The following is a 26,962-nucleotide window of genomic DNA, read 5'->3' as shown; positions in this document are numbered from 1 at the left end:
GTCTATAGGCTCCTATGCCCACAATTTCGGTAACTCGATATGGGCCTTCCCAATTGGCCCCCAACTTATCCTGGTTGGCCACCTTGGTATTGCTGAGCACCTTTCGAAGCACAAGATCTCCAGCACCAAACTTTCGTGGGTGGACATTCTTGTTGTAGCTTTTCATCAGCTGTTCCTTGTAAGAAGCTAGATGCAACAGGGCCCTTTCCCTCCTTTTCTTGGAAGGTCAAGCTCAATTTCAAAGGCTCTGTCCTTGCCCCCACTTTCAACCAATGCACGTCGTCGATTTCTCACTGGTATGTCGTCGATCTCTCACCGTCATCACAAGTACACACGATTTCTTCCTCATTGATATCTCTGTGTGGTCGTGACGCGATTCGGAGCACACACAGGCACAGAGTTCGGTTTGGATCAAGTTTTGGGTTTCGATCTCTCTAAACCTCAAATCCCCTCTCTATTAAGGGTTATGGGTTTTGAGATTTCACTTTCGTTTAGAGATGTCGTCAGTTTTTTTTTTTTCGGTAAACAAAGGGAATCCCTTCCTCTTCCTCTATGAATTTGAAGTTCATTGCGTACATGCAACAGAAGAATGACTGCTTTCGGACAGACTACTTGGGGCTTGCGGGAGATTGCGAGGCCCACGTTGGGTGGGCCAGTGAAGGCTAGGGTTGTTTCCCTAAGGCTGTGAATTTCTGGATTGGGAATGAGCTATCGGCGACCTCGTTCCATAAGGATCACTACGAAATATGTATGTGTGTGTGTCTCATTTATACATTATACTTGTATATATTCTACATATGCATCAAAGTTGCATTTAGAGATCTGTGGGTAGATAGATGGGAATGAATGTAAGCCCAATTTTCTTCATGGAACCTGTTGTGCTACGTGATAGATGGAGAAATTAGCACTTTAGAGACTGATTACTACTTGTGAAGGGTATTCCTTGTTTACTCCCTTTGATAATTGCATTTTAGAAAAATTTAATGGAAAGTCTCAATGTTTTAAATGGCGAAAGGCGCACTAAGGCGCAACAGTCCCTTGGGGCTTTAGCGCAAGGCGCAAGACGTAGCGCGCGCTTTATTGATGCGAAACGCAAGAAAAATAATTCTTCGCAACGAGACAAATTTTATTAGAACTAGTTTTCAACACAAACAAACACTTGTAAAACTTTCAAATGTCATAAAACATAACATGTCAATGGTTAAACGAAAGTACCAAACACTAAACATAACATATCATCCATGAAAAGCTAACATAATAATGTTTAGCCTTAGAGACATAACAAAAGGATTAAAGGCAATTAAATCTAGAGGCATGCATAGGCATTATTAATTATTGTGTGGATCAACCTTTTCATAATACTTCCAACCAGGGTCCTTTTTATTAGAATTTTCAGATGTCATCTATAAATAACAAGTACAAATAAATACAACAAACTGCACAAATACTATAAACAGAGCTAGAAACAAAGCAGGTGAGCGTGACTAGAAAAAGAAAAAAAGAAAAGGGGGTTATGACTAGAAAAAGAAAAGAAAAAAAAAAGGGTCCTGCCATCCTGGATAGTCGATGAAAATAGAAAGAAAAGGAGGAAAAAGAAGGCGAGAGGAGGAGAAGGAGGAGGAAGAAGAAAAAGAAGAGAAGCAGCAGCAGTCGTGGGATGGTGAGAGGAGGAAAAGGAGGAGGAGGAGGAGGAAGAAGAAGAAGAAGAAGAAGAAGAAGAAGAAGAAGTAGTAGTAGTAGTAGATGTTACCTGAAGACTGGAGAAGACAATCAGAGAGGGAGAGGGAGATCGGAGAAGGTGAAGCTGCTGCTGCCCATCGTCCGAGACTCTGAATCGTACAAGAGGCTGCTGCTCGATCTAGTTTGTCGATTGAATAGGGCTCCCATTGATTTAAAGCAAGAAATTATTCAGTGCATCGCAAACGTGAGATCAATTTTTACCTCAGAGCAAAAGGCGCGCGCCTCAGTGCTTTGGCACCTCGTGCTATAGAGCGCGCCTCAGCGCCTTTCTTGCGCTTTTGTGTTCTGCGCTATAGCCCACAGTTCTGAAGCGCAAACCTTGCGCTGCGCTGCGCCTCGTGCTATAGCGCGCGCTTCATGCGCTTTTAAAATCACTCTCCCTTATAACTTTATACAACAGAAAATTTGATTAGCACCATGTTTCTTCCAGATTATATAGAGGTACAGTGCTTTATAGTATAACCCTTTGTTTGTTGGCATGTTTTGCTTCTAATTTGACTCGAATTTGAATTGTTTTTTTTGCTTTTAAACTAAGTTATTTCAGAAGCCTTCCAAGTATTTGATAAATTGTGTAATAGAACAGTTAAGTTTCTATCTGTTTGGTTATCCTTTTGGCTTCATTGGGTAGGCCCTATATCAACTATAACGGTTTTTTGGGGAAAAAAATAAGTATTAATAAGTGTTCACTGTTCCCGCTTGCATATAAGTGATTAGCTCTGGTTTTGTTGGTTTATGCTGGTCATGAATCCAAGGAATAACCTTCAACTGAAACTAGTATGAAATCGCTTGGTTGCTTTGTGCATCTATCTTTGCTTGGTTTCTCATACAATTGGTCAATATAGGAGATTGTTTAGCATAATTAATCACAGAAGCTGAAGGGGTCTTTGTGGATCAGTGGAAGGGGTTGCCTTTGATTTTGACTTATTGGTTACTCTTTTTTCTCTTTAATGGTTCTTGGCAATTCCATCTATAGTTCTTGGGCTGTAGGCACTTGATTGAGCTACGCAGAGCATGTTACAACAATGAGCTTTTTGCTCCTTTGGATAACATCCCCTCTTCTACAACAAGCATAGAAAGAGCGCGAATTGAGGAACCGGTATTTATTTGTTTTATGTGTTCACAAAGTTTTTTACCATTCCTGCAATTTCTTTCCCTTTATTTTTCGCGGGTTATTGGTTAATTTAGTGACAAAATGGGATTGGGTGTTCTGAAATCTGAAGTGTTAAAACTTAAAACACCGACACAAATTTATGCTGTTACCATGACCTTTCCTTTAAGAAACATCAATATTGGGTTAGGTTTAAAAGTGATTGTGTTTGGGATCTGCAACCTTAAGGAACGCTGATATTGGCTTACAGATTACCTTGCCGTCCCATTAGTTTGTTCAAAGAATTGTTTGTCAAGTGGCGGCTATCCATTTGACAACCAATTCTGTTTTTTAATTGGTGTGAAGGAAAATATGACTAAATGTGAAGCAGTTTTTCTGTCATTGCTGTTAAAATTCAATTTTGGCTAACCCCATTAGAGATAGACACCAGGCTTTATATATATTTGTAACCAAGGCAGTGGAAGCTAACTCTGGTGATACACATACAAATCTCAACTAGAAATCACACTCTTTTTTTTCTGTGTTTAGATTGGTGTAGATAAACTTTGCGTTTGTAGCACTATGCTCAAAGTTCTTATATTCAATTACTTAGCATGACGCTGGAACATTCTGAGGCCAATTCCATTTGAGTTGTTCATCTTTTTATGGTTGATGTTAAGTTTATCCTGTCTACGTTGATGACTGCGCGTTGAGTATTCTAATTTGGTGTTTCAAATACTATTGATTTGGAGAGAATGTTAGTGATTTAGTGCTCCCTATCCATTTCAGTTGATAAGTGGTTCTCTACTCACTATTCATGGCAAGTATTTGGAATAAATTTACATTTTTTTCCGCTGCAAACATTTCTTCGTCATTCCCGCCCCTGATCTTCCTGAGATTGCATTTGCAGGCACTTGGTTTGTAATTGTTTCCCTCGTGGTGTTTGGTATATCAACTTTGTTTAAACTCGTGAGCTTTCCTGAAACAATCCGTGACATTCTTCTGCATACTATTAATTTTTTCAACCATGGACCAAAGCTCAACTTGGTTGATTTGCCTGGATATGGCTTCGCTTGCACAAAAGAAGCATTTATGGAAGCTTGGGAAGAGCTTTTGAGTGTGCAAATTGGTTCTTGCCTTAAATGTTTCTTTTCATTTTTTGTCTTTCATCTTGTAACTAGTGAAGCATAAAAGTTTAGCGCGACAACGTTGGTACCTGTGGACAGGTAGATTCTGGTTTCATAACTTTAACCCATTTCTTGTCATTCAATCATGCTTTTTTTTTCTTGGAATATAAGTTTAAGATGGCATTTTTTGTGGTATGCTTAAGGAGAATGGATTTGGGCAGTCATATGGCCCAGAACATGTTTCTAATATCAACAACTCTGACCAACAAAATGACGAGATGTTGTATTCATCAAACCAAGTTAGAAGATTTCTTTGGAAATGCTATAACGGGTAGTTGGAGTTGCATTCCTTTGTTTTTGGTTTATAAGATTACTGGGTTACGATTTGATATGTGCTTGTTTTTGTTTTTAATGTAATTTGTATAAATTGTTAAGTGTAGAGAAACAATAGGTTTAGAATTTTGTTGAAGATAATGGCATTTTTGGATAGGAGTAATTTACTTAAATTGGTGTTTTGGGAAAAATTGATGGGGCTAGAGTACTGAATAGTAGTTCTCTAGACTAATTTGTTATTGGAGGCTATGAGCTATCTCAATATGAAAGCAAGTACCATTTCAAAAAGTTGTCCTGTTAAAGCTCCACATCATATTCCGTAAGTGGAGATGAAATTCGAGGATAACATTATATGATAGAACTCTCTGCATGATATAATCACCAGTCATTAACCTTCTTGGTATATGGTATTGTTATCGTTTAAGTATTGGTCTTGAGGCCTTGTTAGACTTTAACGTTTAGGAAACTTTCAAATCAGTGTCTCAACCTGTTATGTGGAGTCCATGTAAAAAGTAGATGAGTAAATGTGTTCTGTTTCTAGGTTCTTGATGCATCGGGTGAGTCAATTCCTTTGATGTTGGATGACATTGAAAAGGATATTCCCCTCAACTCTGCAAAGAGACTGATGGAATCCAAATGGATTTCATGACTCCGGAGGTACATTTTTTTTTCTCCTTAACAATTTCATTGTTCTATTAGATTTTTGTGTAAAGGGGTTTAGTTCACATGATGGTTTTAAGTATGAATGGACATGAAACTAGTCATGGAATGTCAAAAACTCGGGAATCTAGACCTTCTAACTTGAGGTGATGCATCCAAAAATAGAAAAGAATGTCCTGGTTGAGATATGAGCATCAAACGAACACTTGCGCCTCCCAAGTTGTTTGTCATTAATAGTGGCAGTTTTGGAGTTCTATATTTCCTGTATGTCCTTTCATGTTCTACAGAATGAAAGCGAGTTTCAGATGGATGATCATAGTGGTTGGGCAGGTGGTTGATCATAGGATTCCCATTTGAAATGTCGAGCGACTATGGCCAGATTTAGTAGGTGATCATAGGATTCCCATTTCTGCTTAGAGTCTTGTCTTCTTTGGATTATTTCATTTATGGATTTGGTAGTGTGCATGGGCCTAAAGGGATTAAAGGTGCTGTGGACTCTCCATGTTGTTTCGATTTTTGAATGGGAATGTTACATGCTGTGTTTTGGTGCTCTTGATGATGTTGTGTTACTAAAATCTGCTCTTTTCTTGCTACCGGACTCAACTGTTGATGTACGATACGTGTGACGGCTACGGACATGATATGACTCTCCAAACACATGTCGAACATGGCTTAGTACTTGTTCATCTTTACTATATTTCTTTTTCTGAGACACAGTGTAGATATTCTAGGACACGTTGGGTACCCATTTTACATTTGACGTGTCCCCGACGATCACATTGGTTTGTTGGTACTTCAATCATAACTTCTAAATTCTAACCAACATAAGAGATTTTTTTGTTAGAGACTCTGAGGCACACCAACTTAATGCAACTAGTTAATGTCATTCGCTAAGGCCATACGGGTATTGTTTGATATTTTGATATTCCATTTGTTAATCATGATCACTTAACTTGAAATTTTCATATACATAGTTATCACGAGCCAATTTAAGTTTTTGTTATTTTCTTCGTCATAAATGACAGAGCTTAGTTTCTTGCATTTATCCATTATAGTGTGATATGTTTGATGCATGTGTCTTGTATCTTTCCTTTAAACTTACTAAATGTGTAGGATGTCGTGGGCTATATTAATATTATATATATACACACTAACGTATAATCGTGTAATTGTTTCTTGCATTTGTAGGTTGATAGGATGTAGACGAGCATGCACATGAAATGGAAATGATGGAAAATCTTCCTAATTATGACAACTGTGTTGGTCTTTCATTTTGGAGATTCGCAACCAAAAGCATGTTTTGGGTCTTTGTGTTGCTTTGGTTAGTATGATCTTTTGTTTCTGGAGATACACATGCAATTGGAAATTGTAATTGACACTTTGGGTTTGAGTTTCACATTGGCATTCTCTGCATTGTTATTTTTTGTTACTTTGAGAATTGTCTTTTAAGATGTCCAATTTGCTTATATATGGAACTTGGATTTTGGTAGTTGAACTTTGTTATGGGCAATTACAATTTTGTATGCAGGAAATATAACAGGAAATGTAGTGAAAATCATGTTTTAACAAACTGAAAAAAAAAAAAAACCCCCTTTTAGCGGCGGTTTACAAATGCCAGTAAAAGCAATGAAAAGAATATACCAAGATATAAAAATGGCATTTGAAAAATGCCAGTAAAAGTGATAAGAACTACGGCACTTATAAAATACCGGTAATACAACCTTTCCCGGCATTTGCACCAAACGTCAGCAATAAATGTATATTCGGCTATTCTTTTTCCGGTATTTTCGACATGCCGGGAAAACCAACAACAAACGCCGGTTTTATTTCCGGCATTTGTACAAATGCCGTTTTTGTATTACCAACACTTACCTAGACGGCATTTTTCACTTTTGTCAACAAACGCTGGCAATACTATTACCGGCATTAATTTAGCCTTTACCGGCATTTATGAAATGCCGTAAAAAGCTTAATTTGGCGTAGTGGCTGATTCGTAGCGCGTTTTGTATTTTTATCTCCACCTAGACTTGGGGGCCATTTGAAGTAAGACTGATTCTTTATTTGATAAAGAATCCTATAAATGGGCTCTTTCCAAACCGTGGTAATAGAAAAGAAAGATTTAGGATCAGGAACTTGTTTATCCTTGTATGGCTCTTTCTTAGCCTGCCCATAGTCTTTCCTCTCTCGTTAGGTTTTGGGCTTTGGCTTATCTGCTTTCTTCGCAAGCTCCTTGACTTGCTCGGCAACCACCTTGTCGTCTTCCTGGAGTATGCCATCCTCGTTCCTGGCATGCTGCTCTATCCGTTCCATTAACTTTGCTAGTGTTCCTACTGGACTCATGTTCAATGATTTACGCAGCTCACCCCGAACTGGCAACCCGGTCTTGAATGTGGCTTTTGCGTACTCCTCATTGCAACCTTCAATCTCGTTGAAAGTCTCCCAATACTTCTTTGCATAGTTCCTGATCGGCTCATCCTCTCCTTGCTTCATAAAGGAGAGGCTCTCAAAAGTCTTTAGAGCTCTTCTGCTCGTCAAAAATCGAGCAGTGAATTATTCGGCCAACTGCACCCATGTTCGGATGGAGCATGGACCCAATTTATGGAACCAAGACAAAGCTACCTTCCCCAAACTCGATGGGAACATCTTGCACATAATTGCATCATCCCCTTCATGCATAAACATTGCATGCTGGTAGTGCTGTATATGTGCCACGGGATCAACATCTGTCTCGTAGAGGATGAACGTTCTGTGTTTCACCCTGCCCGGCAACCTAGCCTGCTGTAACTTTCTTGCAAAGGGGGAGGATGCAATATTCCTGAGTGCCTTCCGTGCTACTTCTCGTACAGTCATGGTTTCATCTTCTTGTCCCTTTGACTTGTTGGGTCTAGTCTTTTCCCAATCGGAATCAGGTCTCTCGTACCTGTCCCTATGATGTTTTCTGGTCCCTTCCTTCTCAGGGGTAGAACTTCAGCCCCTGCTCCTCCTTCTTCTTGAAGAAACCCTTCGACGTTCTAGTGTTCGGCTCTTACTCCAACTCCTCTTTTTTCGTGGAGAATCTCTATGTCGCCTTAGGGTGGGACTTCTGCTTCTGCTCCTTTTTCCTCGTGAATGAGCCTTTCTATATTTCACCATATCATACCTGTCTCCCCCGGAATTTCTCTGTGAAAGTCCAGAGTCCTCTGGGTGTTCTCGAATCCTCTCTAACTCCGGGATCTCGTGCTTTCGTTTCTTGATCAAACGAGCACGCTCCTCGATTTCCTGCCTCTTTTTATCGAGGACATCTTCGCTATAGTGCACACTTTTTGAGTGTGCAACCGACTCTTCCCTTCGATGGGATTTACTCCTTTTTGTGGACCTTGAGGCGGTCCTTCCCTCCCTGCTCCTAGAGTTGTTATGAACAGTAAGGGAGCGGCCCTTACTAGTGGTCCTCCCATGTCTGCCTTCGGGCTTTCTCGGAGCCCCTGGTGGAGATTTATCTCCACCTCCATCTAGCAGATTCTTTGGATCGAGTGGTGTTGTTGGATTTTCTTCCACCATGGTTGTATTTTTTAGAGAACTCTATCGTTCCCCACAAACGACGCCAATTGTAGGGGGATGAAAACAATTGGTGCTTAGAACAGCACTAGATTGCAATGGCTACTCGTACCTTTTCACCGGAACCCTAGTTCGTCGTTGGAACCCTAATCTGCAAAACAGACAAGGGGTGAGCGCACCTTTGCCTCTCGTGGCAAAGGCCCTTCGATGCCTAAGTTAGTATCACATACTAGCAGAAAAACCCTAATTATCAATAGGAAAACAATATGAATGCAACGTATTACGTACCTTTACCTCTAGGTTAACCTTGTTTATATAGGCATACGTATGCTTGCTATCCGTATCGCCGATCACCGCTTCCTACGGCGGTTTATCCTATCGTCGTTATTTCAGTGGCCTCACGTACCACTTGTTCGGGCTTTATTCGTATCTATTCGGGAATACCTCCTTACATCTCTTGAGCTTCCAAAAGGCGTTGGTGAATTACTTTCATGCTCTCAGAGGTCTCCATGATCATATCTGGCCATTCTAATTTAGCCTCGCCTAACTCGGTCTAACACACAGGTGATCTACATGGTCTCCCATACAAAGCCTCATATGGTGCCATATTGATACTCGATTGGTAACTATTGTTATACGCGAATTCAACTAATGGAAAATGATCCTCCCAACTACCCCGAAAATCCATGACACAAGCCCGAACCATGTCCTCCAAAATCTGAATCGTCCGCTTGGATTGCCCATCTGTTTGAGGATGATACGCAGTGCTAAACAAAATATTGGTGCCAAGAGCAGCCTGTAAGCTCTGCCAAAACCGTGTGGTAAACCTCAGATCTCGGTCAGATACGATAGAAACGGGAATTCCATGGAGACGGATAATCTCCCCAATGTACAATCGGCTAAGCTTGTCAATCAAATCGGTAACTTGAATAGGTAAGAAGTGAGCGGTTTTGGTCAAATGGTCCACAATCACCCATACAGCATCGTGTCCCCTCGGTGACTTCGGTGAACCTGTAACAAAATCCACGGTCACGTTCTCCCATTTCCACTCGGCCACTGGCAACGATTGTAACTCTCCCGTGGGTCGTTGATATTCGACCTTCACTTGTTGGCGCGTGAGACACTTAGACACAAAAGTAACGACATCCCTCTTCATTCCAGATCACCAAAATTGTCTACGCAAGTCGTGATACATTTTCGTCCCTCCTGGATGAACGGCTAACGGAGAATGATGGAACTCTCGTAAAATTTCTTCCCAACATGAAATGGGTACGAACAACTTGCCTTAATAACGTAAGCCTCGGTCGGTATGAATCATCCACCCTTTTTGAGCATTTCCACTAAGGAATTTGGTACGAAGTTCCTCTGCTTCCTCATCATGTTATTGTGCTTCAATGACTCGACTCAATAAAGAAGATTGAACGATCAAATTACATAAGGTAACCCCATCCCAGACTTCCTCAAAGTGCAACGCGTAAAATCCCAAATCATTCATCATTTTCCATTGGTGAATCGCTACAATCGCAAGGTGTGTCAGTTTTCTACTTAACGCATCGGCCACTGCATTCACCTTCCTCGGGTGATATTGCAAATCGAAGTCGTAGTCCTCCAAGTGTTCCATCCAATGTCGTTGTCGCAAGTTAAGCTCCTTTTGGGAGAATAGGTATTTCAAAGTCTTGTGAGAAAAGACCTCAAATCTCTCACCATACAAGTAATGACGTCAACTCTTCAACGCAAATACAACGGCCGCAAGTTCTAAGTCGTGCGTAGGATAATTCTGCTCATGAGTTTTCAATTGCCGCGACCTGTACGCCACCACTGCCCCAATTGCATCAAAATGCACCCAAGCCCCTCTTTCAAAGCGTCGCGATAAACGGAATAGCCAACTCCACATTCGGGCACAATCAAAATCGGTGCGGTCGTCAATCGTTTTTTTAACTCCTCAAAAGCTGCCTCACATGTGTCACTCCAAACAAATCGTATCCCCTTTAGTGTCAACCTAGTTATAGGTGCCACCAGATGCGAAAAGTCTTGGATGAAACAACGATAATACCCTGCCAAACCCAAGAAACTACGAATCTCGAACACATTTTTCGGTCACTGCCAATTCATAATAGACTCTACCTTCCCAGGATCAACGGACACTCCACCATTCAAAACCACGTGACCCAAGAATTTAACCTCGGATAACCAAAACTCACACTTACTAAGCTTAGCGTACAAATGGTGCTCTCTCAAGAGTTCAAGAACGATAGTGAGATGAGATTGGTGTTCCTCCTCCGAAGGTGAGTATATGAGAATGTCGTCTACAAAAACAACCACAAAGCGATCAAGGTAGGCACGAAAGGTACGATTCATTAAGTCCATGAAAGTGGTTGGTGCATTCGTCAACCCAAAAGGCATAACTACAAACTCGTAATGACCATAACGCATATGAAAAGCGGTTTTCGGGATATCCTCTCTTCGGACCCTTAACTGATGATAATTGGACCTTAAATCGATTTTAGAGAAACAAGTCGCACCCCGAAGTTGATCAAACAAGTCGTCGATTCTAGGCACTGGATACTTATTCTTAACAGTGACACGGTTGAGCTTATGGTAATCAATACACAAACAAAGTGAGCCATCCTTCTTTTGTGCAAAAAGTGCCGGTGCTCCCCATAAAGACGTGCTTGGACGAATAAACCCCAAATTTTCCAATTCCTGCAACTGAACCTTTAATTCCTTAGGTTCGGCGGGAGTGAAATGATAAGGAGGTATAGAGATTGGTGCGGTACCAGGAAGTAACTCGATAGTAAACTCAACTTCTCTCTCGGGAGGTAGACCGAGTAACTCCTCCGAAAACACATCCGGAAAATCGCAAACAATAGGGGGCAACTCCCCAAACGCGGACACGTCCTCATTCGGAGTCAAACTTGCCAACAAAGAATAAACGGACTCCCGCTGTCGAGACCCACACAGATATGGCTCCAACGGTTCCCGACGTTCCCCAAATAACTCAAAACAAGCACCCTCAGGTGGACAAATACAAACTCGACGCTTGAAACAATCGATGGTGGCATGAAACATAGATAACCAATCCATTCCCAGAATAAGGTCAAAGCCCGACATTCCCAATACACTGAAATCAAAGGTGAAGCGGCGATCATGAATAAAAAGTTCATAGTCTCGACAAATATGATCCAAAGGTGTCCTACCCCCTAAGGGTGTCTCAACAAACAATGGTGGACTCAAACTTTCAGTTTCTAACTCCAAAGGATGCGGCAATAAATGAATGAGATGCTCCAGAATCAAAGAGTACTTTAGCAAAGGAATTGAACAATAGAAATGTACCCCTCACAACTGAAGCCTCTAGAGCATGAGAAGTAATTGGAGGTGGTGGAATAGCATAAGTGATGGCGAAAGCCCTTCCCTAAGTAGTTTGATTCTGCATAAATCCTCCCCGCCGTTTTGAAGCTTGAGTGGGAGTAGAGGAACTCGCACCCTTTTCACTCTGAGAGCCCTCAACAGTAGTGGTCTGATGGAAATGTGGTTGTTGTTGCTTTTGCGTACCCCTGAATGGCTGTTGGCCAAAACCATGCCCTGACCCTGGCTGTTGCACGAAAATTGACTCACTACGAGCGCCTCTCACTCTACGAGGACAATCCTTGGTTAGATGGCTAAACTCCCCAAACACATAACACTCCTTCGATCGGCAATCTGCACGAAAGTGGCCCGGCTTACCACAATCGTGACACGTAACCGCTAGCCTGGAATGAGCTCCTCGAACCCCAGAAGAAATGGTCGATGCCCTAACACTCGGTTGCCTTTGAGTTGCAGTAGACGACTCCCTTGGCCTTTTCCTCCCCTGGCTCCCAAAAGTCCCCGAAAACTTAACAGTAACGGCCAGTTCCTTCGGTTCCCAAACTCCCCTATTTCTCTGAGACTCCTTCGGTATTTTGACACTCCTCATGCACTTAACAACCTTGGAATATCTCATCTTGTGCTGAGCCATTACCAACCTCTTTACGGAAGAATGCTATGGGCATGCGACCCGGAAATTTTTGTTTACAAAAATTGGGCGCAGCCCTTCTTCGGAAAGCGCTGCGAAATGCCTCGATTCAGAGTCACCACTCGGGTTTTAGCGGTGAGAGCACTCAAGGAACCGAACTCAAAAATGTTTGCCACGTTTGTTTGATTTTGAAAAGGCTTTGTAGACTGGACCGTCGTTACCTTCGATATCTGAGGTTCGGGAGCCAGGTTACGAAAGGGGAAGGGTTTTATGGCACCCCCTCTCGCCCAATCCGGAGATCGGTCTCTACTCGGGCATTTTTGTAAAATGTTTTGCATTTTTCTCTCGTTTGATCATTTTCCTAGCCAGTTAGGGCGGGGGAACAGTTAATGGGGATTAAAACTTGTAACAACTTGCAACTTATGTGACAAAATGCTTTATGGATGACTTGCTTGCAATGATAAATATAGATTGAGAACAAGCACTGAGCAACCCAAATAAATTGGAGTACGCTGCTCTGAAGGGTCGTGAACAGGCTCTGTATCAGCGTGCACTGATCGAACCAGTGCATGCAGATAGGACCAGCGCATGCCACAACCCAACTGGCGTACTCCACTCACTTGGTTTCTCAGTCTTTGTTTGCAATCCTCTGGGCTCTGGAAAGGGACAAGCACACACCCAGGACAAACCACGCAATTAATAGAGCAAAATATATACAATTACAGCCAGATAAAATGGCTTCAAGCCACGAAAGAAAACAGAATACCCCAAAAACAGTGTGGGGACAGGAAATAGGCCAAGATTAAACTAAGATGCAAGGGCCAGCCACTGGATCCTGGGGCAAACTGCCGTACGCCAGTTGTAGACAACCGTGCGCCAGTTTGACCCTAATCCAGTGCTTGGCTTTGCATCATCTGGGCTCTGGAACATGACCAGAAGGATCCCAGAGGCCTTTTTGAACAGATAGAGAGTAAGGATAAACAACAGTATCTAAGCAACTCTAAATGTACAGAAAGTAGTAAGCTGGTTATTTAGCATGCTAAGGTGATTGACAGAAATGTAAGATAATAGAAATGATGATCCATGATCCCCACGCCAGTAGTGCTCGTACTGCCATGACTGGCGTACGACATAAGTGTACTGGCGTGCGCCATGTCTCATCTCATACGATCGTTGTATTTTACCAGTTTAAGGCCAGGACTAGTATTGCTTACTAGCTTGGGCCTTACTGGTTCCTTTCAGGAGCCGAAAATAGAAAAGAACGTAAATGTGGTATACCTTTTTGTATTGAGGTTTGAAGATGGTATGGAGCTTAAAGGTGGAAGATGGAGGTTTAGAAGGTGATTGGATGTCAGTAGGATATATGGAAGTGAGTTGCCTTGCTTTCTCTTTCAAGAGAAGAGGAGAAAATAGAGAGTAAGAGAAGAGAAGAATGGAGATGGCACCTCTTGATGTGGCTAACCCCTTGCAAATGAATGCAATGGGGGTATTTATAGGGGAGAGAGAGACTAAGATCAGGCTGGACTAAGGCCTTGTTTGGCTGTTTTAAGGCAAGAAGGGAGCCTCCCATGCATTAAATGCATGGGACTTGCTTTGATGGGGGGTGTAGGAGAGAGAGGGAGTGCCTCTGCCGAGAGTAATCATCAGGGATACTGTGGCCGACGTCAGGGTGGCCACCAAAGTATCGTCCATGTGGTTGAATAAAGTTGATTTGACTGGGTTTGACTGGCGTGTGCCATATATTGACTGGCGTGCTCCAGTAATAACTGAGTCAACAGTCGATGACCGACACATGGCAGTTTACTGGCATGCGCTAAGGGAACAATGGCATAAGCCAGTTTGGGTTTTGCTGGGGCTGTTTGGCTCGGGTTTGAGAGGTTTGAGGGGGGCTTGAAAGGGGTTTGGAACGCTCAAAGCTCAAACACACCATCGTCCTCAGACTGTTCTGGACCGTAATCATCATTGGGGAAATAAAAGATCGAAAAATAACGTTATCTGGACAGTCCAGAATGGGGTGTCTACAAAAGCCCCCCTTTGACGGCACTTGAGGTATCATTGACTGGAGACAAGTAACGTCAAAGGTTTTCTAGACGCCCTCTTCGAGGCTTATCCAAAATACATGAATTGTAAAGAACCTGTTTGATTTGAAGTTGGGACGGATAGATCGCCGCTTTGCTGTCTCTGACGGACAGATCACGCAATTGAGACTCTCCTGGGGAACGATCTGCCTTGCAAAAGCATCGACTCTGTTGGGGAAAGAACAGGAATTTTGACGGATAGATCGTCGTTGACTTGAAACTGGACGAGTGGATCATCGTTGATTTGAAACTGGACGAATGGATCGTCGTTGATTTGGAATTGGACGGGTGGACCGTCGTTGATTTGAAATTGGACGGGTGGACCGTCGTTGATTTGAAATTGGACGGGTAGACTGTCGTTGATTTGACGTTGGACGGGCAAACCGTCGTTGATTTGAAATTGGACGAGTAGACCGTCGTTGATTTGAAATTGGACGAGCGAAGCGTTGTTGATTTGAAATTGGACGGGTAGACCGTCGTTGATTTGAAATTGGACGGGTGGAGCGTTGTTGATTTGAAATTAGACGGGTAGACCGTCGTTGATTTGAAGTTGGACGGGCAAACCGTCGCTGATTTGAAGTGGGATGGGCGAACGTCATTGATTTGAAGTTGGACGGGCAAAGCGTCGTTGATTTGAAATTGGACGGGCAAACCGTCGTTGAGGGGATCAAGCTATCCTTGGCACACATGATTTCCAACGAACACGGGTAGGTCGTGTAAGGTAGGTAAAATTCCATCTGGTGGGAATCAGAGCCAATCTCTTTATGAAAGACCATCCGAGATAGAGCAATAAGGCTGCTGGAAGATGCGTTTGAAGCTAGACTGAAGTAGAGGTATTCGTTCGAGGTAGGTCGAGGCGGACTCTCGTGGGGGACAATTAGTTGCAAACGGATAGCCCGTGGGACAATATTCGGATCACCGTTGATTGATTGAATGGGGCGACATGGCAGATCGTCATTGATTGATTTGATTTGAAAGGGACAACATGGATGATCGTCGTTGATTGAATTGAAACGGACGACATGACTGATCGTCGTTGATTGATTGAAAAGGACGACATGGCTGATCGTCGTTGATTTGATTTGAGAAGGACGATATGGCTGATCGTCGTTGATTTGATTGAGAAGGACGACATGGCTGATCGTCGTTGACATGGCTGATCGTCGTTGATTTGATTTGAGAAGGACGATATGGCTGATCGTCGTTGATTGATTTGATTTGAAAGGGACGACATGGCTGATTGTCGTTGATTGATTTGAAACGAATGACTTGACTGATCGTCGTTGATTGATTGAATTGATTTGGGTAGCACAAGCCATTGCTGCTTTAAATTGTATTCTGATTTCCAAAGTGTGCTCCAGGTGCTAGTAGAGTGGGATAGTGAGGCTGTGTGCTTGACATTTGCCATGGAGAAATGGATAAGGAGAACAACATGTGGCACCCCCCTTACAATTGCACTTTCCAGAGCAGCGGCTCCAGCTCCAGTTCCAATAGTGACTAGATCCCAGGTATGAACCCCCAAAATCCAAACTACTTGCCATTTTTGATACTGGATAAGCATGTTTTGGCACTTGATAGGCTTTTCCTTTTTTCAGCAGTTGATATACAGTATGCAATGATATGTACGGAATTGAATGCATAAATTGAAAATGCAAGGGCAAACTAGGGCGGCTTCTAGAGGATGATGGCCTAGAATGGCCACATAAACAAGAGTTACACAAAGCGGTACTGTCACCTTAGCCACAGCTCAGAGATACGAGAGCAATAGATAACCAGCGGCTAGAGGTATGCAGTTGAAAAAGAGGCCCAAAGAAAGGGTGGCTCGCGCCAAAGAGTTTTCAAAGGTTCAGAGAGAGTAGTCTGAGAGATTAAGAGAGAGTGAGAGAGAAAGAGAGCCTATCAGTGAAAGCCTCCTTAGAAAAGGAGGATGGGAGAGGAGCCCCAGATACTTCAAAGAGATCAAGAATGACGACAACGACGAGAACGAGGCTGAGCTCTACCACTGAGAACTACCACTGAGCCTTTTTACTTTACTGTCCTTTGCTTATGAGAAGCACTGTCAGATAGATAGACATTGAGTGGGCTGGCCTGCCCCAGTTGACATTTAGAAGTGGCATTGGGTCGATGTACCCCTTTTCTTTGATGCTGGGGCGGATGAGCCCCATAGATAAGCTTTGCTTGGCTTTGAGCCGACATGCCCTCACCGCTCACAAGATTCCACTGCTTGTGGACCACAGATGGTAGGGTAGCAATGTAAATTGCATTTTTTAGTTTATTTGACTTTCTTTTGAGAATGTCTAAAAGAATGCATAAACCAATCGCTAATATCTAATTTGCATTGACAAGCGAACTAAATTGACAAACAGACACATATATGTACAGACTCGCCTAGCTCAAATGAGAAAGGAAGAAGAGCCCTGGATGTATCACGGACTCCTAGACATATAGAAAACAATGAAATTTTGGGCATTAATGTGCCAAAATTCACAGTATCCTTTAGACAGGTGAAACTGACACTTGCATAAGGTCCAATAAATGTACATTGACTTGTACAAATTGGTAAAATTAGGAAAGGCATCCCGACATGACAATGGATTGAAAAACTTGAAAAGTGTCGCAAAGATGGACAAAAGACGCAAATGATGACTCATATAGGCCCGGACTGAAACCGACACCCCTGTGCAGCCACATTAGGACCATATGACTTGCACAGCATGACAAGACTTGGTAAAAGCCCTTTGAACGAGATTCGAGGTGCTTTGAATTTGAAATGTGCCCCCGAGGGTCTAAAAATCTCTGTTAGGCAGGATGGCTGCCTACTGCTGTCTGATGCAGGAATTGAAGAAGCGCGTGCAGGCTTGAGACCAACGGGCATCACTTTTCTTTTTCTTTTTTTTTTCTTTTTTTTTGTGTGAGCCTCAAACTAGCGCGCGAGATTGCAAAGCTGCTGCAGCCGCTTAAACTAGACGTTTGCTGAACTTAGAATAAACTGTGAGCCGTTAGGCCTCATAAGCATTTCGTTCTGTTTTTGATGCTTCAAAATATTTTAAGGCTTTTGCTTAGCTTTAAAATTGAAACAGCCGTTTGCATTAAACTTGAAAGACGAATGGCTTCCCCCTTCTGATTCTCCAATGAATCAATGGACTTCAGCCTACCAGTCAGCACTTCGACTTGTCTTGTTCTCGACTTTTCTTGACCCTTGATGTGCACCAAAACGTCAACCTTGGATCCAATTGATAAAGTATGACCGAGCCTCGAAGAGAGACTGCCTACGTATCCCTTTCTGGGAATCAGGTCAAAACGTAGTTCAGGCAAAGGTTCACTCGTGTGTTCTACCTCTCCTTTTATGCTCTAACTTTTGCCTCGTACCGCCATTTCAGGTCTTCGGTCTAGCGAGCTTTCGACTTTTTGTCAATTCATTTTTGCCTAGACCGCCTCCATAGGTTTTTGGTCTAGCAGGCTGCTTTAACTTTTGCTTGGAATCGCCCACCCTTGTGGTTTTTGATCCAACGAGCATCTCTCAGGGATAATTACGCTTGAGTTGATCTGGGTTGACCAAGGTGTTGAATTTGTTGCCGTCGAGGTCGATGATCTTTGATTGTAGCCCCAGATAGAATGGCTTTGATAGTGAAAGGGTCCTGACTACTACAATTGGAAATGCCTCGATCCAGGCCACTTTTGCACCCTTTTAATGTGCGCTTGATGGAACACTGTTGTTACTGTTTTGAACATGGTACGAGGCCTGGAGCCTTCTGAGCTTCTGCTTTCTGGCTTGGCATTCGGCGGCAGGGGATTTGATACTTCTTTATCCCATGATCAACGCCAAGCGTGTCTTTGTGAGACCATGCCAAGATATTGTTGAATTCTTTGAACAAGTCTGAACGGGCGCAATACTCTTATAGGGACAGCGCTGAACCAATTTGAACCCTCCGAGGGTCTGCCTCATCTTTCAAGTTTATTTGAAATTATTATTTCTTTTAGGGGCTGAGCATGCCTTTCGTCTTCCCTTTCGGCGAGGGAACACATTTCCTTGGGGATGATCCCATCGAAATCTATCCCTTCGTCGTCGGAGTCGACACGGTTTATTCAAAAGCCAGCAATGTACTTAAAAGCAAGATAATGCATATCATAAGAACCCTCGGGGTTGCCAGGTACAGCAAAAAGACTCAAATTGAGAATAAAAGCTACGACATGGAGGGCCAAGAGGCACAAACTCCGACTCAGAGCTAGACTTAGACGACTTGACAGACACTGCGTCAGACTCAGACTCGAAAGTGTCAATGCAAAAGAGACGCGATTTGAAAATGCAACTTTTATAGTTACCCTTGACTTCCTCGCAGAGAGGTGGGAGCTAGAGGACAACAGGCTCAAGCAACAGCACTTCGGCTTCTTTAGCTTCTTCGTCCAAACCCACTTGAGAGAACTCCTTGAACAACAGCCCCAAATTCTCATGATTGAAGGATCTCAGCCAGTCCGTTTTCTCCTTTGATTGATTAAGCTTCCTCTTGAATTCTTCCTTTGTAGGCTCCTCATCACTGTCAATCCTGGTGTCGGGAGTAAGGACCTCGATTGCACCTATGGCCACCAGGTCAACCTCGGGTTGGGATGGGAGAGACAAAATTGGCTTAGTTTGATTTTCTGGGATAATGAAAAGGGTTGGGTTGAATGTGGTGGAGCTAGGTTTGATTTGAGTGGAGCTTGAGTTGATTTGAGTAGAGCTGATGGATATCTGGCTAACACATGGGTTGGAACCGTGTTGAGGCATGAGGTTGAATATGACATTGGGCTTTGATGGGAGCGGAGCTTGAATGGTGCCATTATCAATGAGATTTTGAATTTCATGTCGAAGGTGGAAGCAGGCATCGGTGGGATGGCCAGGCATTTGATGGAAAGCACAATAGGCGTTTGGATTGTAGGATGCCGGGAATGTTCGAGGCGAAGGAGTTGGAAGGAGTGGCTTGAGGAAGCCAACTTCGAGGAGCTTCTCATAAATCGAGGACAAAGGTGTGGAGAAGCGGGAGAAGGTCATTGGTGGGTTCCAACGACCAGATTGAGGAACATGATGCATTCTTTTGCCTTTGGGATTGATTTCTTTGCTGCGCATATCCTCTCTTTCGGCGTTGGCTTTGAACAAGGATCCAACATTCTCCTTCGGGTGAGTCCTGGCTTCATGAAACTCAGCCAGGTCTTTAAACATGTCCTTCGAGCACTGCTTGGTTCCGACTGCAGGAGTGTGGCAAGCTTGAGAGGATTCCTTGATCAGCCCCATATCTGGCTGCGGGGCTATGGTGGTAAAGAGGTCAACCAATCCCTGGACCATAGCCATTTGTTTGTCCATTTTCTGGTTCATTTCTTGAACAACCCTCTTTAGCTCAGTCAGCTCTGTTTGTGCTGCCATTTTGGATTAATGATTGAGGAGGGTGATATGGCTTTGGAAGTGACGGTGAAATAGCCCTGGCAGACGCTCCTAAGTAGGTTTGGCTCTTTCCTTCGGTGAAATGGCCTAGAGCTTTTGACAGCAAAGTAAATGAGAACTCAGTGGCGTTCCTGCAACAAGCTTTTGAAAGGATTTGAAGGAATGCAATGCGCATGTCATCGTCGTTGGTGTCCTCCTAGACTCTATGACTAAAGAGTGTCTATCTTATGACATTTGGACGTTGCCACGAATCCTCGGATATTCTTTTCGAGGGTGTATCCTTTATTTGAATCGACTAACACTAAGAAATATCAAAATAGTCTAAACCTTTGACTATTCCGTTCTCGAAGTTTAAACTTTGGAGTTTTCTGTTTGAAACCTCGATCGGGCGTTAGACAAGGACTTAGAAAGTCTTGATTTCCCAAAGTCTCGTTGATCCAAGGACTTGAAAATTTATAACACGCATCATCAAGATGCACGACTCTTCATCGGTTCAAGGCAACGTCGAACGGGCGCACGACAGACTCGGCGAAAGACATCCTAAAAGCCGCCCTAGCATGCTCCTACGCAGAACGGTCATGAATGCATGTACGGGCATGCGATAAGGAAAGCGGTAACACATAGACAGGATATGGGGTTAGATGCAAATAATCCTACCCTGCGGGTTCCTGTCTTAGGTTGAAAGGTGCTAGTGCTTTGTAAGGGCTGTAGAGGCCGGTTTTGGCTTAAGGGGTTCCTCTGACTAGAGCCGCGATATACCTCCCATTGCAACGCGTAGAGCAAAGCAACGGTCGAACGGTAGCACGACTCATCATTGTCCAAGGTTGTTGGGCGTTCGAGGACCCCGGGCTCTAATAAATTGTGCCGGTTACCTGAAACACCTCAACGGGGCTGACCAACCATCGATCGCGAACGGAGAATGCCGAAGAATGATTCGACGAGAGAGAAATGCAACGTTTTTGAAACAAATGCCCTTTGAAGTTTGGCTCACTTTTGTTAATTGATACTTGGAGAAAATTACACAAGAGAACAGTAGTAAAAGCCCCAGTTCGGATTGGTCGGATGCTGAGATCCTGTTACATTACCACTCCGTTCTTCAGCAACGCGAAGCGTACTGTTTTGACAAGCTTTTGAAAATTGTTCAATCGTGTATTAATTGCCAAATACCAATTAACGCAATGAGTCCCCAGCAGAGTCGCCACTGTAGGCACGCGACCCAGAAATTTTCGTTTACAAAAATTGGGCGCGGCCCTTCTTCGGAAAGCGCGGCGAAACGCCTCGATTCAGAGTCGCCACTCGGGTTTTAGCGGTGAGAGCACCCAAGGAACCGAACTCGAAAACGTTTGCCACGTTTGTTTGATTTTGAAAAGGCTTTGTAGACTGGACCGTCGTTACCTTCGATATCTGAGGTTCGGGAGCCAGGTTACGAAAGGGGAAGGGTTTTATGGCACCCCCTCTCGCCCAATCCGGAGATCAGTCTCTACTCGGGCATTTTTGTAAAATGTTTTGCATTTTTCTCTCGTTTGATCATTTTCCTAGCTAGTTAGGGCGGGGGAACAGTTAATGGGGATTAAAACTTGTAACAACTTGCAACTTATGTGACAAAATGCTTTATGGATGACTTGCTTGCAATGATAAATATAGATTGAGAACAAGCACTGAGCAACCCGAATAAATTGAAGTACGCTTCTCTGAAGGGTCGTGAACAGGCTCCGTATCAGCGTTCACTGATCGAACCAGTGCATGCAGATAGGACCTGCGCACGCCACAACCCAACTGGCGTACTCCACTCACTTGGTTTCTCAGTCTTTGTTTGCAATCCTTTGGGCTCTGGAAAGGGACCAGCGCACACCCAGGACAAACCACGCAATTAATAGAGCAAAATATATACAATTACAGCCAGATAAAATGGCTTCAAGCCATGAGAGAAAACAGAATACCCCAAAAACAGTGTGGGGACAGGAAATAGGCCAAGATTAAACTAAGATGCAAGGGCCAGCCACTGGATCCTGGGGCAAACTGCCGTACGCTAGTTGTAGACAACCATGCGCCAGTTTGACCCTAATCCAGTGCTTGGCTTTGCATCATCTGGGCTCTGGAACATGACCAGAAGGATCCCAGAGACCTTTTTGAATAGATAGAGAGTAAGGATAAACAACAGCATCTAAGCAACTCTAAATGTACAGAAAGTAGTAAGCTGGTTATTTAGCATGCTAAGGTGATTGACAAAAATGTAAGATAATAGAAATGATGATCCATGATCCCCACGCCAGTAGTGCTCGTACTGCCATGACTGGCGTACGACATAGGTGTACTGGCGTGCGCCATGTCTCATCTCATACGATCGTTGTATTTTACCAGTTTAAGGCCAGGACTAGTATTGCTTACTAGCCTGGGCCTTACTGGTTCCTTTCAGGAGCCGAAAACAGAAAAGAACGTAAAGGTGGTATACCTTTATGTATTGAGATTTGAAGATGGTATGGAGCTTAAAGGTGGAAGATGGAGGTTTAGAAGGTGATTGGATGTCAGTAGGATATATGGAAGTGAGTTGCCTTGCTTTCTCTTTCAAGAGAAGAGGAGAAAATAGAAAGCAAGAGAAGAGAAGAATGGAGATGGCACCTCTTGATGTGGCTAACCCCTTGCAAATGAATGCAAGGGGGGTATTTATAGGGGAGAGAGAGACTGAGATCAGGCTGGACTAAGGCCTTGTTTGGCTGTTTTAAGGCAAGAAGGGAGCCTCCCATGCATTAAATGCATGGGACTTGCCTTGATGGGGGGTGTAGGAGAGAGAGGGAGCGCCTCTGCTGAGAGTAATTATCAGGGATATTGTGGCCGACGTCAGGGTGGCCACCAAAGTCTCGTCCATGTGGCTGAATAAAGTTGATTTGATTGGATTTGACTGGCATGCGCCATATATTGACTGGCATGCGCCAGTAATAACTGAGTCAACGGTCGATGACCGACACATGGCAGTTTACTTGCGTGCACCAAGGGAACAATGGCGTAAGCCAGTTTGGGTTTTGCTGGGGCTATTTGGCTCGGGTTTGAGAGGTTTGAGGGGGGCTTGAAAGGGGTTCCTAACGCTCAAAGCTCAAACACACCATCGTCCTCAGACTGTTCTGGGCCGTAATCATCATTGGGGAAATAAAAGATCGAAAAATAACGTTATCTGGATAGTCCAGAATGGGGTGTCTACAAATGCAAACCCCTCTCGAAGCGTCGACATTTCCTATCCTCGGTTGCTACTAGCTCGGGAGCAAATCGTGACAAGGACTGAAACCTCAATACGTATTCAAAAACGGTCATATTACCTTGCTCAAGCTTCTTAAATTGATCCCTCAATTGGTCAGGAGATGATTCCAGAAAATACTAGCTCGCAAATAGATCCTCAAATTTGGTCCATGTCAAATTTTCAACATCGGGCTCATTCGCTTGAGCTGCAGTCCCAGCTGCCTTCCTCGCATCCTTCCTACCTTCTAAAATAGATTCCCACCACTCACCGGCCTCTCTGACAAGTTGAACGGCCATGATACTCACCTGCAGGTCATCTTCATTAATCTTAAGAATGGTGAAGTTCTTATGGATTTGCGCCAACCAATGGTCGGCCACAAGAGGGTCACTACTTGCCCCATCAAGCAGAGGTGGATTTAAATGACTAAATGCTCACATGGTTACTAAGGCTCGACTGTTCGCATTATCCCTAGGAAGAGGTTGCAAAAGATTAGCGGCTGCAAGTGTCACAACAATATGCCTATCAAGAGGGTTCTAAACATTCCGCACCCTCGGATCCAGTCTGGCCCCCAATTCTGCATCCCCATGCGAAGCTTCCCTATGCTGGCTAACCTCGTCTTCTAATGGTTCCGCACGGCCACGAGCACCCCTATTTCCAGCTCCACCCCGCCTATTACTACGTTTTGGAGGCATCTTGCTACAAGAATTAAGAGAGAAAACTATCAACCATAACATATTTACTTATGGGCACACGCCCTTGAAATTTTATGAAAAATTGGGTGCGGCCCTTTTTTTGGAAAGCGCGGCGAAGCGCTTTGATTCAGAGTCGCCACTCGGGTTTTAGCGGTGAAACACCCAAGGAACAGAACTTGAAACATTCGCTACATTTTGATTTGAAAAAAGCTTTGTAGACTGGACCGTCATCACCTTCAATATCTGAGGTTCAAGAGCTAGGTTATGAGAGAGTAAGGGTTTTAAGGCACCCATCTCACCCAATACGGAGATTGGTCTCTACTCTGGCATTTTATAAAACATTTGCATTTTTCTCTCATTGATAATTTTTTAGCTAGTTAGGGCGGGGGAACAGTTAAAGGGGATTAATACTGTAACAAGTTGCATTATGTGAAAAAATGGCATGTATGATTTATTGAAACAATGAATATAGATTAAGAACAAGCACTTGTGGGAGTTTTAAGTAGACTAGGGCATGCTGTCTTGAAGTGATGTGCATAAGAGAAAACCTACATGCACTGAACCGACCACAGCATTCAAGTCTTACTTGCGTACACCACTAAATGACTAGCGTGTGTCGGTAGACCTAAACCCACAACTCCTATTCTCAACCCTCTGGGCTCTAGAAAGGACCAGTGCACACCCAGGACAAACCACGCAGTTTATAGAGCAGAATATATACAATTACAGACAGGTGAAATGCCTTTAAAGAAATAAAATAAATAGAACACCCCATAAACAGTGTGGGGAAATAAACAAAGGCCAAGGCCTAGTTGCCATGCAAAGGCCAGCCATTGGGCTAGATCTTACTGACGTACACCCGTACCAGTGCACCGTACGCCAGTTAGATGCTTTTGTCCAGTGCTTGGCTTTGCATCTTTTGGGTTCTGGAACATGACCAGAAGGATCCCATAGGCATTCCAAGGAAAATAGAAGCAGGTATTGAACACTACAGCTACACAGTTCTAGAATACAAAAGGCAGTAAACTGATTCTTATCAAGAAATAAGGTGATAAAAGAGGAAGAAAAGCATAAAATAGCCAACCACTGATCCCCACGCCAGTACTGCACGTACAGCCATGACTAGCGTACTACTTAACTCATTGGCGTGCGCCACTGATTGCTATGCACGATCTTTGAAACCTTGCCAGCTTTAGGGCCAGGACTGGTATTGATTACCAGCTTTGACCCTACTAGCCCCCCTCAGGGGTCAGAACAGAAAGTTTGCAAAAGGTGGTATACCTTTGGTTTTAAATTTAATGATGGGTTTGAGCTTTGAATTTGAGGTTTGATGGATGGATGATGAGTGTTTAGGAGTGAAGGATGTATGGAGGAGCCTCTTGCTTGCTCTTTCAATGGATGAAAGAAAAGAGAGCAAGAAACTAAAGAAAAAGAGAAAGAAGAAGGCTTGAGAGCTCTTTATGAGTGTAACCCCTTGCATATAAATGCAAGGGGGGTTTATATAGGCCAAAGAGGTGAGAGAGGGGGCTGGTAACCAGCTGAAAAGGGCTGGTTGAGTTAGAGAGGAAGTCTCCATGCATTAAATGCATGGGACTTGTTTGAAAGGAGTTGTAGGAGATGGGGGGAACATCCCTGCACGTTTGCAATCATCAAAGGAATATTCAGCGTACTGGGGTGGCCCAAAAGCCTCATGCACGTGGTTGAATAAAGGTGATTTGACTAGCTTTGATAAGCGTACACCCGTCATGAACTTGTGTGCGCTAGTGGAAACTGGGTCAACAGTCAATGACTGACACATGGTAGTTTACCACTGCACGCCAGCACAGTGCCAGCGTATGCAAGTAGGGTTTTGCTGATGCCATTCAATTCTAGCTTGAAGGGTTTGAAAAGGGGTTTGAAAGGGTTTGAATGAGGTTTGGGACGCTCAAAGCTTAAACACACTAACAATCTCGGGATGTTCTTGACCGTATTCATCATTGGGGAATCAAAGATCGTAAGTAAACTAATCTGGACAGTCCAGAATAGGGTGTCTACATTATTATGAGGTCAAACCCCCAACTTCCCAACACGGGTTAACAACTCTACGCCACTCTATGATAAGGTAAATGTAATGCCACATAATTCCATGAATGTCAATCACACAAGCACACACATGTCATGTAAAAGATACAATGCTTTCTGAACCCTGGAGACTAAGTCTCCCCACAGTCTCGAGGTATTCTAAATGTATGCTTTGATACCAAGTTGTCACACCCCGAATTTTCAACATAATAATAATAGCATTTCCAATAAAAGTCCTTCGCAATAATATGTCATAATACCTCAAAATGCTTCCCATAATTCATCCGAGAGAACAATCAAGTTTAAAAGTTGACAATAATGGCACTCCGGCCCCAAATTTCATAGTTAAGCAAAAGACGGCAAGTTTAGATATTACATGATTTTCTAGTTGTGATTTTTCGTTCTACAAGCCTCAATACCGTAAAGCACGACATATGTCAAGTCCGTAGCATTCATAAAACATGTTACAATGCCCATACAATGACTCGAATGCAAAGACAAAGAAACAAGTACCATAATCATTTAGTTTAACACTTTTCCTTGTTACAATGAGAGCCAAAAGAGTGGGAACAAACAACGAATCATTGGAACGCTAGCAATCAAGTTTAGAGATGATTAGAATGTGATTGGAGAGTGTTAGAAGTGATCGGGGATACACACAATCGACGAATGATCAACAAAGTTCAAAACAGTTTTCTGAGTCATTGGTAGCAATACCTCAAAAAGTAGGTATCGGTACCAAACCAATCCAGTGAGCAATCAGAGTCAACATATCGGTACCTCAAAAAGTAGGTATCGGTACCACTGCATTACAGTGGGCGATTTGCAGAAAAATCAAGAAAAAACATAACTTCGAATCCAACCAACTAGAGCATGATTTTGGCATACAATCAACTCATAAACATGTAGAGAGTGTAAGAAATCCCTACCTTGATTACCAAAGCCGAACCCAAGAAGTTTGATCGAACCCTAGACTCCGAAAACTCAAACCAAGCGAAATACCCACCGAGA

The 26,962-nt window shown here is 43.3% G+C and overlaps 1 protein-coding gene across 1 annotated transcript; it reads left to right on the top strand.

Moving 5' to 3' along the window:
* The first annotated feature begins 277 nt into the window (after window positions 1–277).
* LOC131323443 (uncharacterized) lies at window positions 278–6,252 on the top strand. The gene is made up of 6 exons (XM_058355245.1): window positions 278–327; window positions 586–748; window positions 2,714–2,836; window positions 4,158–4,253; window positions 4,829–4,944; window positions 6,136–6,252. The coding sequence occupies exons 2-5, from the start codon at window positions 704–706 to the stop codon at window positions 4,934–4,936; spliced, it is 372 nt and encodes a 123-aa protein (XP_058211228.1). The 5' UTR covers window positions 278–327; window positions 586–703; the 3' UTR covers window positions 4,937–4,944; window positions 6,136–6,252.
* The last annotated feature ends 20,710 nt before the right edge of the window (window positions 6,253–26,962 follow it).

The sequence above is a fragment of the Rhododendron vialii genome, chromosome 1a (genome assembly GCF_030253575.1).
Source record: "Rhododendron vialii isolate Sample 1 chromosome 1a, ASM3025357v1".
Lineage (NCBI taxonomy): Eukaryota > Viridiplantae > Streptophyta > Magnoliopsida > Ericales > Ericaceae > Rhododendron > Rhododendron vialii.
The sequence above is the reverse complement of the archived record's forward strand: the minus strand, read 5'-3'. Positions and strand labels throughout refer to the sequence as shown.

Coding starts and splice junctions, on each gene's coding strand:
- LOC131323443 (XM_058355245.1), top strand. CDS start 704: ATGAGCTATCGGCGACCTCGTTCCATAAGGATCACTACGAAATAT. Junction 749..2,713: donor TAAGGATCACTACGAAATAT/GTATGTGTGTGT, acceptor TTCCATCTATAG/TTCTTGGGCTGTAGGCACTT. Junction 2,837..4,157: donor GAGCGCGAATTGAGGAACCG/GTATTTATTTGT, acceptor GGTATGCTTAAG/GAGAATGGATTTGGGCAGTC.